General features: G+C 42.1%; 1 protein-coding gene across 3 annotated transcripts in view; it reads right to left on the bottom strand.

The window, feature by feature from the left end:
• NUP93 (nucleoporin 93) overlaps positions 1 to 16,386 on the bottom strand; it is a 102,957-nt gene that overhangs the window by 31,192 nt on the left and 55,379 nt on the right. For all 3 annotated transcript variants that reach the window (XM_059876612.1, XM_005218523.5, NM_001098921.1), the window contains exons 4-5: positions 5,958 to 6,020; positions 678 to 806 (exon numbers count right to left, since the gene is read on the bottom strand). In XM_059876612.1, coding sequence (XP_059732595.1) covers positions 678 to 806; positions 5,958 to 6,020 — 192 coding nt within the window. The remainder of the gene's footprint in view (positions 1 to 677; positions 807 to 5,957; positions 6,021 to 16,386) is intronic.

Genomic DNA, 16,386 nt, shown 5'->3' with positions numbered 1-16,386 from the left:
TATTGTAAAGTAATTAGCCTCCAATTAAAATAAATAAATTTTTTAAAAAAGTGGTTGAACTCTGGGTATATACTGAGAGGAGGGTTAAGTGGATTTGTCACCATGTCTGAGAGTCTAGGTAAGAGAAGGGTAGGATAAAAATGAATCTGAGATGTTGGATCTCAGCAAGTGAAAAACTGGAACTGCCCTTTATAAAGATGATAAACTCTGTGAGAAAAGCGGGGAGGGAGTTGGAGGCAGTTGCTACCACGACTCAATTCTAAACATGTTAAGCTGATGGCTCTGAGACACCTGAGTAGCCAAGAAGGCCACTAGAACAAATGAGTCTGGGAGGATTTGGGGCGGTGATGTGAATTTGAGTCTTCAAGTACAGAGAAGGTATTTAATACATAAGCCCAGAAGAGACCAACAGGGCAGTGATTAATGAAGAATCAGGAACACGTCAAGGATGGAGCCCTGGGACAGGAGTTTGAGGACAATTTAGCACAAGAGGTTGAGCAGAAGCAGCCAGCCATGCTGGAGGAATCCAGGCAAATGTGGGCATCTAGAAGGCGATGAAGAAAGGGCTTCCAGAGGAAGACAGGGACCAGCTGTTCCAGGCCAGCCAGCGGTCAAGCAGATAAGCATTTTCTGACCTCACATTTTTAATAATGGTTTATTTTCTGGATTCAACTCACCTCGCTTTCTTGAGTAAAGTCAAGGGCATCTTCTCCTGATGCCAGCAGGGTGTGGAGAATTCGCTGCTTCACTTGTTCCCACTCGACCAGCATTGACTCTCGATGGTACTCCTCAGCCATACCAAAGGTCTGGGGGAGAGAAGAAGAGAGAGAGGACCCGAGTGAGAAAACAAAGAACACAGTTTCCCTTAACGTGCAACAGAAATTCAAAACCCGCTAGATCTGCCATCTTTCCATAATCAGAGCAAAGGCAAGCTATTTCAAATTATCCTTAAAGAACTGAGAGCTGTGTGCAAACATGCCCTATTTCATCAAGTCTAACACATGAAAACCAGTTTTTTAATTGTGGTAAAACGTACTTAACCATAAAGCTTACGATTTTAACCACTTTACCGTGCAGTTCAATGGCGTTAAGTTCATTCATATGGCTGTGCAAACATCACCACCATGTATCTCCAGAATGCTCATTGTGCAAAGATGAAATTCTGCACCCATTAAACAATACCTCCATTCCCATCATTTCCCAGACACAGGCAACCACCATTCTACTTCTGTCTCTAGGATTCTGACACATCTAGGTACCTCATAGAAGTGCAATCATACAGTATTTGTCTTTTTGTGTCTGGCTTATTTCACTTAGCATAATGCCTCAGGTTCATCTATGTTGTAGTGTATGCAGCCTCCTTCCGTGTTAAGGCTGAATAATACTCCACTGTACTTATACACCACATTTTGTTTATCCATGCCTCTATCCATGCACACGTGAGTTGCTGCCAACTTTTGGTTAATATGAATCATGCTTTTGTGAAACTGGGTGTACAAATATCTCTTCAAGTTCCTGCTTTCAATTCTTTGGGATACATGTCCAGAAATGAAATTGCTGGATCACATGGTCATCCTATGTTTAATTTTTTGAGCGACTGCATATGTTTTCAATGAGGCTACACTTTTTCATTCCCACCAACAGTGCACAATAGTTCCAATTTCTCTACATCCTCTCCAATATCATTTTCTGGTTTTTTTGACTGTAGCCATGCTAATGGGTGTGAGGTGACCAGGTGATAACTCCTGGTTTTGATCTGCATTTCCTCTAATGAGCAGTAATGCTGAATTTTTTTCTTACGTGCTTATTAAGATAAATATCTTCTTAAAACCTTAACCCTCTGAAATCAGGCTACATATTACGATTGATAGCATGTCAAAAGCTTAAATCGAAGTACTGTTTTTTAAAGTACTTTTTCTGTGCCGTACATAAAATAACGACGGATTGTAAGTCAATGGTATCTTAAGATTTAATGAGCCTCTAAGATGAGACAGAAACAAAAGATTTTCTCAATGTCTTATCTTTTTTAAAGAAACAGTAATATTTTCACAGGAGAAAGCAAATCAGTAAAGAACACACACACACACACACACACACACACACACACACACACACACCTAGAGCCATCTACAATTAGGTTTCCTATCAGTCTACTTGGGCTTCCCTGGTGGCTCAGAGGCTAAAGCGTCTGCATCAGTCTACTCAAAGTCACTCTTGAAATCTCTGGCAAACCTCACTCCTATTTGCTAGTGACACTGCAGGTTGCCAAAGCAAATGCACTCAGGAAAAAAAAAAAAAAAGAAGGAAAACAGAAAAGAAGGGAGGGAGAAAGGAAGGGAAAAACAAGCAGCAACAACAACCCCCCTCCGAAAAAAAGAAAAAAAAAAAACCCCTTGAAAACTAAAACAAAACCCTCTGAGGGGGAGACTAAAGCAACTTATAGGGACATACTGAATCATAACCATTCTTAGCCTATGATTCTTTAATTGGCAAACCAGGTTTCCCATAAGCTTGAGCCCACATTTCAAAAAGCCATTTCATTTACAATCAGATTGGCATCCAGTTAGGCAGCACCGAGGGAATGAGTATTAGTAATGCCTGCTTTATTTCTGGCAACAAAGATAATTTATATACTGATAATATCCATATATATGAGCTCTGGGAAACTCTACGAAAAATCGTATACTCTTTTTACAAATGTGGTGTTTGCATATGGATCAGTATTTATTAAAACATGAAAAAGACAGCAGACAGCCACAAAAATGATTAGGAAGAGGGTTGGCACATCCTGCAAATTTGATTTGGTCCATCTATCAGTGTATTCCTAACATGTACTCTGAAGACAGAAGAAATGATAATCAAAAACTTTAAAAATAGACTTTCACTTGGTTTTCTTCTGAGAGTCAGGAAGAAAAGACCATTCCAGTTAGCCTGGATTGAAAAAAAAATACCTAGAGAAAAATCATTTTCTCTTGCTACATTAGGGACCTTAAACATGAAAGCTATGCTTTTTGAACAGAGAGAAGGATGTTGGACAGAAAGATGGGGGAGAGGGGAGGGGAAGGGGCTACCCAGAAATGCTGTACGTGTTGAACCACATTTCTTCTAAACCTCTTCCTGTTTAGCGATCAACCACCTCCTCAACCTTGCACCTGTCGGAGTAAGGGAAAACAGAGAGCTATGCGGCAGGTGGACCAGGGTGGGCTGAAATAAAGAGGTGGCGAGCTGGCATACCATACAGCTTTCCAAATTTGCAACAGGAAGTGAAGCAAGTGAAGCGCTGACTAAGCTGTGGCACTGACCCAACACACTAGGGCATCACATGCATATTTTTTAAGGCTAAGTCCTCCGGCTGGTGAAGGATGGCAAAGCAGTAAAGACAACTGAAGAGAACACAATCTGTCTCAGAGACACTGTTGATGAGGACGGCAGGGGCAGACTTCCAGCATCATGTAAGGGTCAGAGCCATAACAGTGGGAATCAACCATCCCATGTTAATCAAGCTGCCCACCTGTGTGCCAAGAACTGCTTCAGGAACACAGGAAGTACTCTGAAAATTGGCAGCTTTCTGGGCTCCAGTCCTCAGAATATGTATGAGAAGTACGCCAGGCTACTCATTTAGAAACAGCCCCACAACCTGAACAAACAGCACTGTCATTCCATTCATCATTAGTGTGATAAGGAGCTTCAAATAAAAATAAATGGCCCAACATTAAAATTCTCTTCTCTTGACCATGCCACCCCCAGCTTATCTTAATTACATTAGAGATAATGGAACATCCAATTTGTGGGCTAATCAGGGATGATCAGCTGCCCATCTGCCCTCTTCCAGCCTATTCCCTTTAGACTCACATCTGACCACTGGATTAGGTGCAAAGAAGAATGTCAACTAAGAGAGCTAATCAGAGAGAATCAACAGAGCTAAGAACTAAGAGGAAGGAGGACAGGGAGGGTCTGAAGTGAGGTGAGAGACAAGAAGGAAAGAAACTCAAGGGAAGAGAAGAGGGATAAGGAAGGGTATGGAAGGGTATGCAGAGGTCTACAAATTAAAAGGGAAGACAAACCACAGAAAATGACAAAGCAGGGAGAAACTGTTACAAACCAGATCTGAATCTTTCAAGTTATGTGGGGAAATAGATCTCTTCAAACACGGTTAAGAAAGGCAGGCACAGAAAGAACTGGGCAACTGAATTAAGAACAGGTGGGGAGCACTCGAGCCCCATTTTCATAAAGGGAAGAGGGCAATATGCTTTGACTTCACACCCGCTTATTATTGAGCTGTTGCTGGCTTTTAGAAACTCTACATATGTTCTGATAATGTTGTTCTGTTTTTGCTGGGATGCACCAAATGGGAAAAGATAGGACACATTTGTGGTTTTGTAGCTTGTTTTCTTGGCATTTTAGCAGGACATTGGCAAGTTATTCAAACGTGAAATTACCACCAAAATGCCAGGAAGCGGCTCACCTTTGTTTGAAAATGATTCTTGCTCAGTGGCAGCCTTCCTGTATCCAGACAGGTGAAAGGTCCCCCCTCAGGGCCAGCTCCCAACACCGGAACACCTCCCTCACAAACACATATGCACACATTTTGCACTGTGGTATGTCACTTAAATGTTTTGGCTGGCGGCACATTTAGTCTCAGTATGGCACAACGTTCAGAGACTGCCAATTTCAGAAACACATTCCGCAGGGTAAAAGGATTAATAAGGCTCGGTGGCATTCAACAATCCTAATTTAATTTCATTGGTCCTGTACAGCAGGAGAAATCAATGTTGGTGAATAACTCATTCCAAGTGTGAACAAAAAGGAAAAAAACCTTAAAAAAATTTTTTTTCAATTCTGGATCAAGTGAATCTCTCTATTTCTAGGAATAAGTACTATTGCCAACAATATAATTAATTAAATTTTAGGGAATTTTACTCTGATAATTAAGCATACCAGTCATTCAAATAATGTCTTTGAAACATATTCTTATCAATTAGAGCTGGAAAGCTCCCGTGCTGCCCTGTCTCACTCACATCAGCCCTAATGAGACACTTACACCTGTATGGAGTATTTAATAAAGCATACCGAGAAGCAGCAATTTTTTTTTACTCTCTTATTTTTTGAACCATATAAATACACAAATGTACTTCATGTGATCTATGGGCTACAGAAGTAAACAGCAGAACAGAGGTCCCTTCACTCCTACTCGTCCTTGCAGATACAGAGACTGCTTTCAGACTAACCCGAAACCCCCAGCCTCCTTCCTGGGAAAAGTTGCATCTTTAGAACCAACTTCACATACTCACTAAGCTGCTGCTTCCTCCTTCCCCAAAAGACCCAGGGGCTTGAAAATCTCTTACTCCATAATGGAAGGTTTTGGAAAGGTTTTGATCTTTTCATCCTTGTTAAACAATTGAAGATAACTCACATGTTAGTAAAGTAAATGATCTTTGAGTATCTTGTGGGAATGCTCGTTGCAAAATATTGCTGCCCATGTCATGGGTGTTCTGGCTGACTTATGTACTATCCTCTTGAACATCAAGATGTTTTTGCTTGTTCAAAAGAGTTTGGAGAAATTGCTAATTTAAAAGGTGTTGTAGAAGGTCAAATTTTATGACAAAAGGAAAATAAATTAGGGAAAATTATCAAGGATCATAACTGCTTTTCTGAATTGCTGGTTCAGTAGAAACCAAAATGCCATTTATACTATAACAATGAGACCAAAGAACTATCTTGTTCTCCCATTTCAAGATTAACTTAATGGTCAACTGCCCAGCCCAATGTTTCAGATGCAGTCACTGTATACACCAGAGTTACAAGCATGGTATTTTCCTCAAAAATGGTTACTGTAAAACTCCCCCTGGTGAACTACCAGGAGAGCTGGGCCTGGGACAGAGAATCCAGCTTCTAGAACCTGTACACCCCAGCATACATGCTGCCCTCACAACAGCATACATCTATGCATGTCTTACCCTCTTCCGGGACTCTTCGATGGCAGACAGCAGGGCATTGTCTTTTTCATTCTTTAGGAAGCCCTGGGAAGGAGGAGAGAAATGATACAACTTAGGTCAAAATTAATGAAATTAACCTTTAAAGAATCAAAGGCACACTGCAGGAAGAAGAAGAAAAAAAAACAACCATAGGGACATCTATTACCCTGCTTACCTTCACCCTCAACAAATGCTCTCAACTGGAAAATGTTACACTACAGTTTTGGCTATGCAGCCGGTCACAGTGCCTGTAACTGTTCTGGTCTACAATTTCTTCCTAATATTGAGGACACCATCAGCCATCCTTCTGTTTGGGTGTTTTTCACTTGTTTATCAGTGGTTGGGATACTTGCAAAACCATTTATTTACACACTTCTTCTGGGGTTATGCTACGTGTGCCCCCTATTTCAGGCCAGATGACATATACTGTTTGTTTAACACAGCTGGGGGGAAGGGGAGCTGACCCACAAGGCTGGTTTTACATGCACAGGGAGAAATGTTTGTAAAATACAACTTCACGGTAACACAAGAGACCTAGTTTTACATTGTGCTCCCCCTATTTACTACTTGCATGGGTGACTTGATTTTAGACAAGTCACCCAGATTCTCTAAGCTGTAGTTTACTCAGATGTAAAATGAAAATTAAAGGAGATAATGTAATCAAGTGCTTTGCCCAAGGCTCAAAACATGTAGTTCTAGCATTAGGACGGATTAGATCTAGATCTGCTGGTGACATTAAAGCAAGATGCCCAGGGTGACTTCCTTGCCGCTACTGTCTTCATTGCTCAACCTGAGATCCTGGGGAGGAGAAGGGAGAGCTGCAGACACAGTGGGCTTCCATGCTGATCTCTAGGCTAGTACCTGGCCCTTCACAGAGGAGTGAACCTCACGGCTGGGATGTGGGGGCCAAGGAGGAACAAGGAAGACAATCCATTAACTAATAGTTGGAGATCAAAGCTTTAGTTGTAATGAAAGAACTGCCATCATCCTATACATTAGGTCCACCTGTACTATGGAATTCAAGGTACCTGCGCATCAGCAACACTGTGGGTGTATTCATGTGTTCAAAATCATGTTTCTTTTTTTTTCAGAATCGTGCTTTTACTGTTCTTATTTTGGGAACTCTTTGGGGAACTATAATACAAAACAGAATTAAGCTAAAAGTTTCATGCTAAATTTTAAAACATTGATAGTTTTCTTGAAAACTTACTGTCGTGATTAATTGATTAACTGATCACTTATTTATATCTCAACAATTGTAATGTTTTAATATATTTTGTTCAAACAGTCCCAGATACAAGGCTATGATTCTTAAATTAAGAAAAAAACAAAAACAAAACAGGGGTGGGGGCTAGATAAGACTGGAGACATATATTTAAATAAAATATGACTGATCTTTGTACAAGTCTCCACATCTGTCGTCACATCCCAACCTGGGCTAAGCACTGGAATGGACAACGGCCAGCAGATCTGGGAGCAGTTCTCTTGTTGGCGTCTCCAGGGCAGGCAGTCCCGAGGCAGCACTCAGGCTGCTCCAAACATCTACACTGACATTTGGGGGAGGTGGTCGGGTAGAGAGAAGGAAGCACTGGCCACTTGCCTACTAATATAATGGCCTCAGTAAGCCAGAGCACGTAAAACCTGGCACCCCATGGAATCCATTCAGGAGAGGGCAGCTTGTCATCACATGCTTGTTTCTGACCATTGCAAGGGAGCCAGACGTGAAATGATGGGAAGGATTTTAATGGACCTTGTTCATACCCTTCACAGTGAATGATTATATCAAGTAAACAAATCTTTATTATGATTCCCTTTTCCTGAGACGGTCTTCAACGGCAACAGCCAAAGGCTTTAGTGTCACAGTTTATAAACAAAGCTATAGAACTATTATCTTCGATTGCTGTTTTGAACAAAGGGCAGGCATGGTTTGTGCTTTGTTGCACTGTTTCATGCTGCTAATGATCAGGGTGGTGGTGATAACCACTGCCTGACAGGCCTGGTTTCAATTTTTTCTTTTTGGTTGGGGTGGGAGGGGCTGTGCCAGCTGCCCCACCTCCTCTCTGGGCTTCTCTGCTCTTCCCAGTGACCAGCCATCTCATTCTTTCAGCTGCATCCATGTCTGTCTATAACCCACATACACACAATTCAAACACAAATGCAAAGCAATAATCAGACATTTGTTTAAAAGCAACATAATAGTCCGTAAGAAACACAATTTCAAAACTTCTAAGAAATGAAATTTCAAGTAGTGGTTAAGAAACAAAAAAGAAGGAAAAAAAGGCATTATTGGAGGGGGTGCAGATTACTCTCTTCTTATAACCCTATCTTCCAAAAATCTCACTAAATAAATTAAATGAAGCATTTGTGCGTGAGAATCAAATTACAGATACCACCTACATATGAACAAAGACCACGAGCCACGATGAACCTCAACAATAGGGGCTGTTGAGCCAAGTTTACAAAATACACGGATTTTGAATTTTATTTTTTCATCCTTTATTCACTTCTAAAATGAAATGTTAAAATATTTTAATATATTTTATTTTTAAAAACAATGTATCAGTGACCTAACTTTTGAAAAGAATCTTAAACGATTACCCAGTCAGAATAGTGCTGGGATCTGTGCGCCATCTAGTGGCAGTTAGATTCTTGTAAAGAACATATGTCTTAAGGAAAAATAACAAATTAAAGAACTAATAAGCTGGGCAAGAAAACACCTGCCTCAGTCCAAGTTTCCATGGGTCTCTTCTTCCACCTCCCTTTTCCATGTGCGTGTTTCCTGCTCCCGTGAGGCACCTTTCAGAGATATATTTCTAAAGCTTATAAGAAAATGGCTTTTCTACAGAGGTGAGCTGGGGCGTGAACAGTGTCACTAGGAGATGCCTTCTCTCCACGGGCGGAGCTCCCTGCCACACTGAAGATTCCTGGTCAAAGAGAAGGCCCGACAGCTCACTTCCTACTTGGAGACGCCAGCTGTGTAACTGGAACCCTCAGAGATTCTCATCATTAATTTCCCCTCTTTTTGTCAACAAGTGCTTTTTTAATTGCTCAGTCTCCAACCCTTCTACTGCTGACCCCCTCAATAAAGAACATTCCATAAACATCTGCAGGCCTGCTAAGTAAGATAACTACTCCTGACTTCCCATCTATATATGTTCCTCTCTGCCAGAGTCCTGGAAACAGACCCTTTTCTAACTGGCTCCTTGAATGGGTTTTGGTTTCAAGCTTTCTGTAACATATAATAGCTTCTATTCAGGAAGCAATTAGGGGCCAGACACTGCTCCAAGCAATTCAAAGACATTATTGCTAATCTTTTAACAATATGAAAGAATAGACATCCATTCTCCCTCCCTTCCCAACCACATTTTACAGGTAACAGATTTCAGCATTCAACTAACACTGATAAAGGGTTCCCAACCAAGAAGAGGCAGGGGAAGAATTCAAACACAGCTCAAACTCTCAAAAGACCAACTGCTTCTGAAATACTGAGGGAATACTTCTAAAATTTAGAAAATAAAAATAAAATTTCCTTTTATCTCTAAAAGGATGGAGTCCAGGAGGGGAGCAAAATATCCTTATATTTGTTTCCTTCATCAATTACCAATTCCCCTTTATAGATGATGAAGTTAAAGGCTTTGAGAATACCAATTCTTACACCAGTACTAGTGAGAGCAAACACTTACATGGGTATGGTTATTACTCTGTCCTAAGTGTGTGCTGCACATATTTGGTTCTAGTCTTCACTTTTAACCCAATGCTCAAATGACTCTCAATAGTACTTAACTGGATAATCCTATAAAGTATCAATATGTTCTTAATATAGGTTTAAAAGTTGAAAGGGCTTTTGAGATGGTTTCCAGAGCTTCCATCAACTCTGAAACATTATGGTTCCATATTAAGATAACCTCGTTCGTAAGGAGTCAAGTTCAGACTCGGAATCCAAATTTTCTGACCCCTTTTCTACCTTTTTCCACTCTACCATGCAAGTTAGGATGAGATAAACAGCTATTTTATGCTTGCATATTTACCCTTCCCCTTCCCTACCTCACACAGGTGAGGAATGAAACAATAAATGTCAAGTTTGGGGCATTTCTTTAGAATAGTGTTTTTCAAAACATGCGTCAAAACTCTTAATTGGGTTATGAAATTAGCGTTTTAAAAATGAAATAAAATGCAACAGAGATATATGGTATGGATAGATGCTGTCTTGTGAAGCTTTCAATGATATATACTTATTTGTATGTAGAAGGGGTCATGGTGTTACATGTGTTTCTCACTATGGATCACAGACAAAAGATGGAGAAATCACCGTTCTAGACTGTCCACGGTATAGTGTCCCAAAATACTGCTTTTACTGCTGTGGAACAATAACCACTGTACATCTGCACGAGTAGTATCTCCAGCCACGTGCTCCATCTTTAACAGAGGACGTGGGCTGTCTTGCAACACATACTGGCTGAGAACAATCTAGAATGCTGCTGCAAGGTAAGCCAAGTCTCCTATCAAAAGTGTAGTCACATCTCAGGGACCTGGCAGGCCAAACTGGCTTTTAAATGGCTCAGGTTGAAAAAGACAAGCATGAAAAACTGCCTTATTTTAATCACCACGCAGACTCTGGGTTTCAGAATATAAATGACTGTCGAAAAAGCAAGTGGGCAAAGGATGTTTGTTTTTGTCAAGTGGCCAAATTCTCTTCATTTATTTGCTTTCCAAAAGTAAAACGGTTAAGAAATAAGGGTCTCTGTGAGAAAAATTTTAGTATCCCCTTTAGCCAGGGAAATGTGACAGCAAAAAAAGAGCTTGCGTTGATGCCTTCACAGGCCTTTGCTTCCCACCAACAAGTAAGCGGTTTGTCGAAGAGTTACGTAAACGGTTTGAAGTAAAGAACACATAGATTTCCTGATCATTAAAAAATAAAACAAAAAAGAAAATAATTAGTCTAAGTTGGCCCCACAAAACAAAAGCCAGTTTACATGGTGCTCAAAACATGAAAGACCACTCTAGGCCTCTCTCCCTTCAACAGACCGACTGGCAATCTCCGGTCAGAATGTAAAGTGAGGCAGCCACAGCAGGCCTGGTTTTCTATCAGAAGGTATCTGACACGAGACACACACTGATGAGTGCTACAAAAAATCTCTCTTCTCTCATGGAATACACACAAAGTTAAAGGAAGTCAATAACCAACATCCCAAATCCAAATAATATTAACACAATTAAGCAGTGACCATACTTAGTGGTCACTGTGGTTGGAAAAAAAACATTGCCAAGATACAAGCAAGAGCTAGGAAGGCAATGGAGAAGGAAAGAAAAATAAGCAGGGCAAAAAATAAACTTAAGAAACAGAATAATCAAGAGAGTCTATTCCAAGATGAAACAAGAATTTCAATAAGCACTACAAGTATTCCTGAGAACTTTGGATAGTGAAATGGAAACGTGTCCACTTTCTGTCAAGACTGCTGTACCCATTATTTTGCTTCAGCTCATTCTGAACAAAATATCACTCCCTTAACCTCTCCCAAACCTTCTTGCCAATTTCTGAATGAACGATCTCTTCTGAAGTCTTCTCTTGTAAAATTTTTACAAAGGCAAAACTGTTACTTAAGGAGAAAGTGAGGAAGGACAAAGCAAGATCCTGTTTTCAGACAAGCAGCAGAAACCCTGCCAGCACTCTGCCGCTGGGCTTATCAGATGGTGTGGACACGCTTTTCATTAGCTCCCTTTGTGGTGCCTACAGAGAACGCCTCAAGGAATTTTTCAGGTGCAAAGAGATATTCACTACTGATAAAGTCCAAAAGACGAACAGAGAAATTTGAAATGGGGGGCATTTTTCAAAATTTGGGGAACTTTCATTTTGTTTTATAGCATGGTTGGTTATTTTAGGAGATCAATATTTAATGCATTAAAACAAGAAGATATAAAAGCCCACGAGAGACCAAACTCCTTTTGTAAGAAATACAGACTAAACAGCAAATCCAAGCTTTATTCACCAATTCAGATATTTACAGTAGGTTTCACCGCTTGTTTTCTACGAAAAATTTAATATTTTAAATTGTTCACAAATTGTATTAATATTTTTCAGATCGCATTAGAAAGAAATACATATATGTACATATATTTGTTTTTCCAAGAAATACCCCTGCAGAAACAGTGCTAAGATCTGCCACTGTCAACTGTAATACATTTTTAATGCTGTTGTATGATTTCTCACTGTGCATTTATGCAAAAGCCTAGCCACCCTCATTCAGCAGGTAGCAGCAGATGCTGCAAGAGTGGCTCTGGTGTTTGTTCCCCCATTTGCCAGATCAGCAGACCCACTGGCCCACAGGCAGCTCTGCAGCCACAGGTGGCAGACCTCGGTGCTGTGTGAGCACCAGGCCATCTGTCACTCCTTAGGCTGCAGGGTCCCATTTCGTACATGGTTTCTGCTGCTGGGCTAAACAAAGGGTCACACAACTATGTGCTGGATTTGGGTCCATGAAGGCGAAGCAAATCACTTGCTCCCATGTAATTCAAATTGGTTTACAAGATGGTCTACAGGTTCTCACAGGCTGAAGAGAACTCAACATGTGCAGAGAGACTGTAAACCCAAGAATACACAGCTCTGAGCATGCTTCCTCCTGGGCCCACTTGGGGCCTTATGGCAGCACTCTGATGCAAGTGTACTGGCTGGCCTGGTCTCTTTCAGGCATGTCAGTATCACCGTGACACAAATCCATCTCACTTGTGTCCTCTGGAAGAGTCACAGGCCTCTGAGAGAACCACTCATATAAGTCTGTCTAATAGCTTTTTGTGGCTCCTTCCCTATTACCCTATCCATTGCACAAGAGAACAGAAAGAAGAGGGAGGAGGTGGAAAGGGAGAGAGAGGGGGAACAGGAAGGGGAGTTGAGGGAGGAAAAGGAATGAGGCCCTCAGGCCTACCGCTTCAAGAATTAGCCTTCCTGTTTCAGGAGAGGGAGGAGGAAAGATGGGCAAGGGGAAAAATGGAGGAGGAAGGGAAGAAGGGAGAGGTGGGGGTGGAAGAAAAGGAGAAGGGAAAGGGGAAGAGGGGGAGGAAGGGGAGGAGGGGGAGGAAGGAAGGGCAGAGGAGGAGGCAGAAATAACTATCATAAAACAAACACCCAACTTCCGAGATATTCAGCACTGGGTAAAGAAAGCATGTGAGAGGTAGGACTCACTCTGATCCAGAAGGGAAGTCACCTCTGAGAAGGAGACACGGCATTCCTGTGGGGCACTAGTGAGGGGTGCACGGATGCTTGCACACTTTCCTTGCCAACAAAGCGTAGGCACACTTTCCTTGCCAACAAAGCGTAGGCAGGCAACTACTCTAGACGCCTCTTCTGGTTCTGCACCAAGGCTTCAAGCTGGGGTTGCTTATTGGCACATCTGGTTGCTGTACTTGGAGGATAAGGCCAAGGTTAAGGTCTGCATTCCAGTGAGAGCCATGTAAGTCTCTTGTGCTCCTGCTTAAAAACCAGTTCTGTCCCTTTTAGGGGGCCCAAGCCATCCCCGTTATCTACCTCTGGTCATCCGGGAAAGGGAAGCGTCCAGGTCAGGTACTGGGAGACTCTCTGGGGTAGGGGGCAAGCAGTAAGGGCATAATATGAACGAGTGAAATAAAACATGATGGCCATTTAGTCAGCTAGGGGGGAAATGTTTTTCAGCAGAAATCCCCTCTCCTCCCAAATGCAGCAGAGCCCTGCAATAACCTTTCAGGGTTGTGTAAGCAGCTCTCCCCGGCTGGTCACAGGAGGCCTGTGGAGAGGATGTGACTTGCTTGGCGCAGATTCCCACATCTCACTGCTTCCAGAAAACAAGCCAGAGCCCGCACCTCAGCGATGCCGCAGGATATGCCCTGCAGTAGTCGCTGGGCCTCTGCTGCGCCCCCACCTCCACTCCTGGGAAGGAGGGGGCCGAAAAGTAAGAACACTAAAAACCAAGGCAGGGAGGGAGCGGGGAGGCCAGCCAGCCAAGTGCTCTCAGACTCGGAGGTGGCCCCATGGGAGAGAGTAAGGACAGCAGCTCTGAGCAGGTTCTCTCCTCTGCCTGCCCCTCAAACCCGGACCCTGGCTCCAAACCAGCATACCTGTTAGAGCAACCCTTCGAAGTCACAAGAACAGGGAGGATTCTAAAGAGGAAACTTTTCAATCTAGCTTTGTGAGTGGAATAAACTGTGTGCCAAAGTATGCCCAGCTGAAGAACCCTCTCCTCACCCAAAGACTAGATCTAAAAAATATTAATCCCATAGCCACTCTTAGGTGATGGAAAGATAAGATAAGGAGGATATATTAAAGGATGATAAAAATGTTTTAATGTGTCTTTGGGGAACGGATTTCCATCTTGGAGATGGATTAGTCCACGTTCAAAGAACTTTAGGTACTAAAACTGCTCTGCAGTATGAAATGGGAATGTATCAGTCATGGCCTTTATCATGGCCAAAGTCCCTTCCCACTGTCCTCCCGCTCCCAACCCAAACTTAAAAGAACTTATTAAAAGAATCCTGTATTATATATATAAAAAAATACAGGTTGCCTGCTTTGTCAGATCTAGTGTCTTTTCTCCTTGGCAACAAAGTAAGGCTCGGGGGCTATGAGAAGGACAGGCAGCAGAGGGTGTGTCTCTGAGGCAGTCAGGTGGCAGCTGAGTCGTGTTTGCCAGGCTAGTTTCCACTGTGCTCAAGATTAAGTCTGAGTTCTACTTAGCAAGCGCAAGGAGCGCCCTTAGCGAAGACAATGTTTGGGAACCACGTGTCATATTAATTCCCTGCTGGTACACGGTGTCAGTCATTCACACTGCAGTCGAAAATCCCAGCTCCTCCTGCTATGCAGCACTGCTTATGCTGATGGGATCGGAGCGCTGATCATCATGGCTGTCACAGAGAAGGGAGGTTTGGTTCTGCTGCAGTTTCTTCTCATTCAGAAATTCTTTTTCAAAAATGTATTTGTTGGGAAACCACTAACAGACTTTCTCTTTTATAACTTCCCATTGCCTTAGATGGAATCTGTCATGGTACCCCATTTGCCTCCAGTACTTGGGGTTTCACACACTCTCTAAAACCTTAAGTTTGGAAGCGTTTTGACTTTACCCTGTCAGACCTGAGGGAATACTGCAGGATGCACTCACCATTGTCACTGCGGGTACAGAAAACACCAAACACTGCTTAGCTAAAACGGCAAATGCGAGCAAACAGGAGGGGAGAGAGCAAGACCATTCTTCAAACACAAATTGCCTAAAATAGACAGGGAGGTAAAACCTTTCACCCAGCCTATGCATACTAGGAGAAGAGGGGCAACCCTGCCCCATGGTACCCCTCACACCTGGAGAACAAGAAGTGATCTTCTGGGAGGATACATCAGAATGCCCGTGCCCATGCCAGGAGACAAGTACTTCACCCTGCATGCCAAATCAACAGAATGTACCTAAAAGCTCAACCTGTAGGATTTACCTTGTTTTAACTGTTTGTTTATAAATGTGTATCGTCTACATCAAAGGATCGGAGGACTCCAAGCAGAGCTCCATAAAGCTATTTCCGACGAGACCGAGAAGGAACATCTCTGGGAGAAGGTTGCTTTGCTGCAAGCTCAATCCATTAGATCCATCACCAACCAGTAAGCCCACAAGAGAAACAGTCAAATGCAGGCAGATGCACAGCATAGATTATGAGTCTGATGGCCTGGATTCAGGCAAAATTGACTGCTTTCCAGACGTATGACCTTGAGCAAGTTGTTTAATGGCAGTCAACCTTGTTTTACTTAACTGTAAGGATGAGCTGATTATAGTACATAAACTCTAAAGCCAGTTCCAGAAATTCTAACTCCATGAAAGGTGGGAACAGGTAAGAAATTGGCATCGTCATGACTGTAGCTCACTTCCAAAATAATCCATACCTTAAACTACAAAAGAAATACAGCAAACTTCGTTTTCGAAGGCAGTTGACATACATTTCATACTTAAACTAATCAAAGCCCACAGAGAGCTAGAAAGAAAATCAGAATCAAAGACAAATAACGTTTTTTCCACAGGAATGCCAGTTTCATCTTGCCATAAAGGAGAAGCATACTGTCTTGTTTTCTGAAAAACCATCCTATACTGAAAGGAGTACATTTTCCCAATTAAAAAAAAGAAGAAAGCACAAAGCAAGGAAATTCAGAAGTCTTAACAAAATACTTATTTAAATTTTTGTTTTATCCATATTTGCTACCAATTTCTTAAAAGCAGCAATCGGAAGCTATCTAGATACAAGTGCTAATTAAGTCTTTACTTCAGGAAAATCTCAAAATTTCTACCGTTTAACAGAGTAAAAAGTAACTGTAAACTGGCAAGGTAGTGCTGCTAGAGCCATCTTCAGACTTGACTGAACGAAGATGACCCGTGCGGCCCACCTCTTCTCACAGGGCTCCTGGGGACGCCAT

This window comes from Bos taurus, chromosome 18, assembly GCF_002263795.3.
Source record: "Bos taurus isolate L1 Dominette 01449 registration number 42190680 breed Hereford chromosome 18, ARS-UCD2.0, whole genome shotgun sequence".
Lineage (NCBI taxonomy): Eukaryota > Metazoa > Chordata > Mammalia > Artiodactyla > Bovidae > Bos > Bos taurus.
Note: the sequence above shows the minus strand (reverse complement) of the source record. Positions and strands in the feature narration are given on the sequence as shown.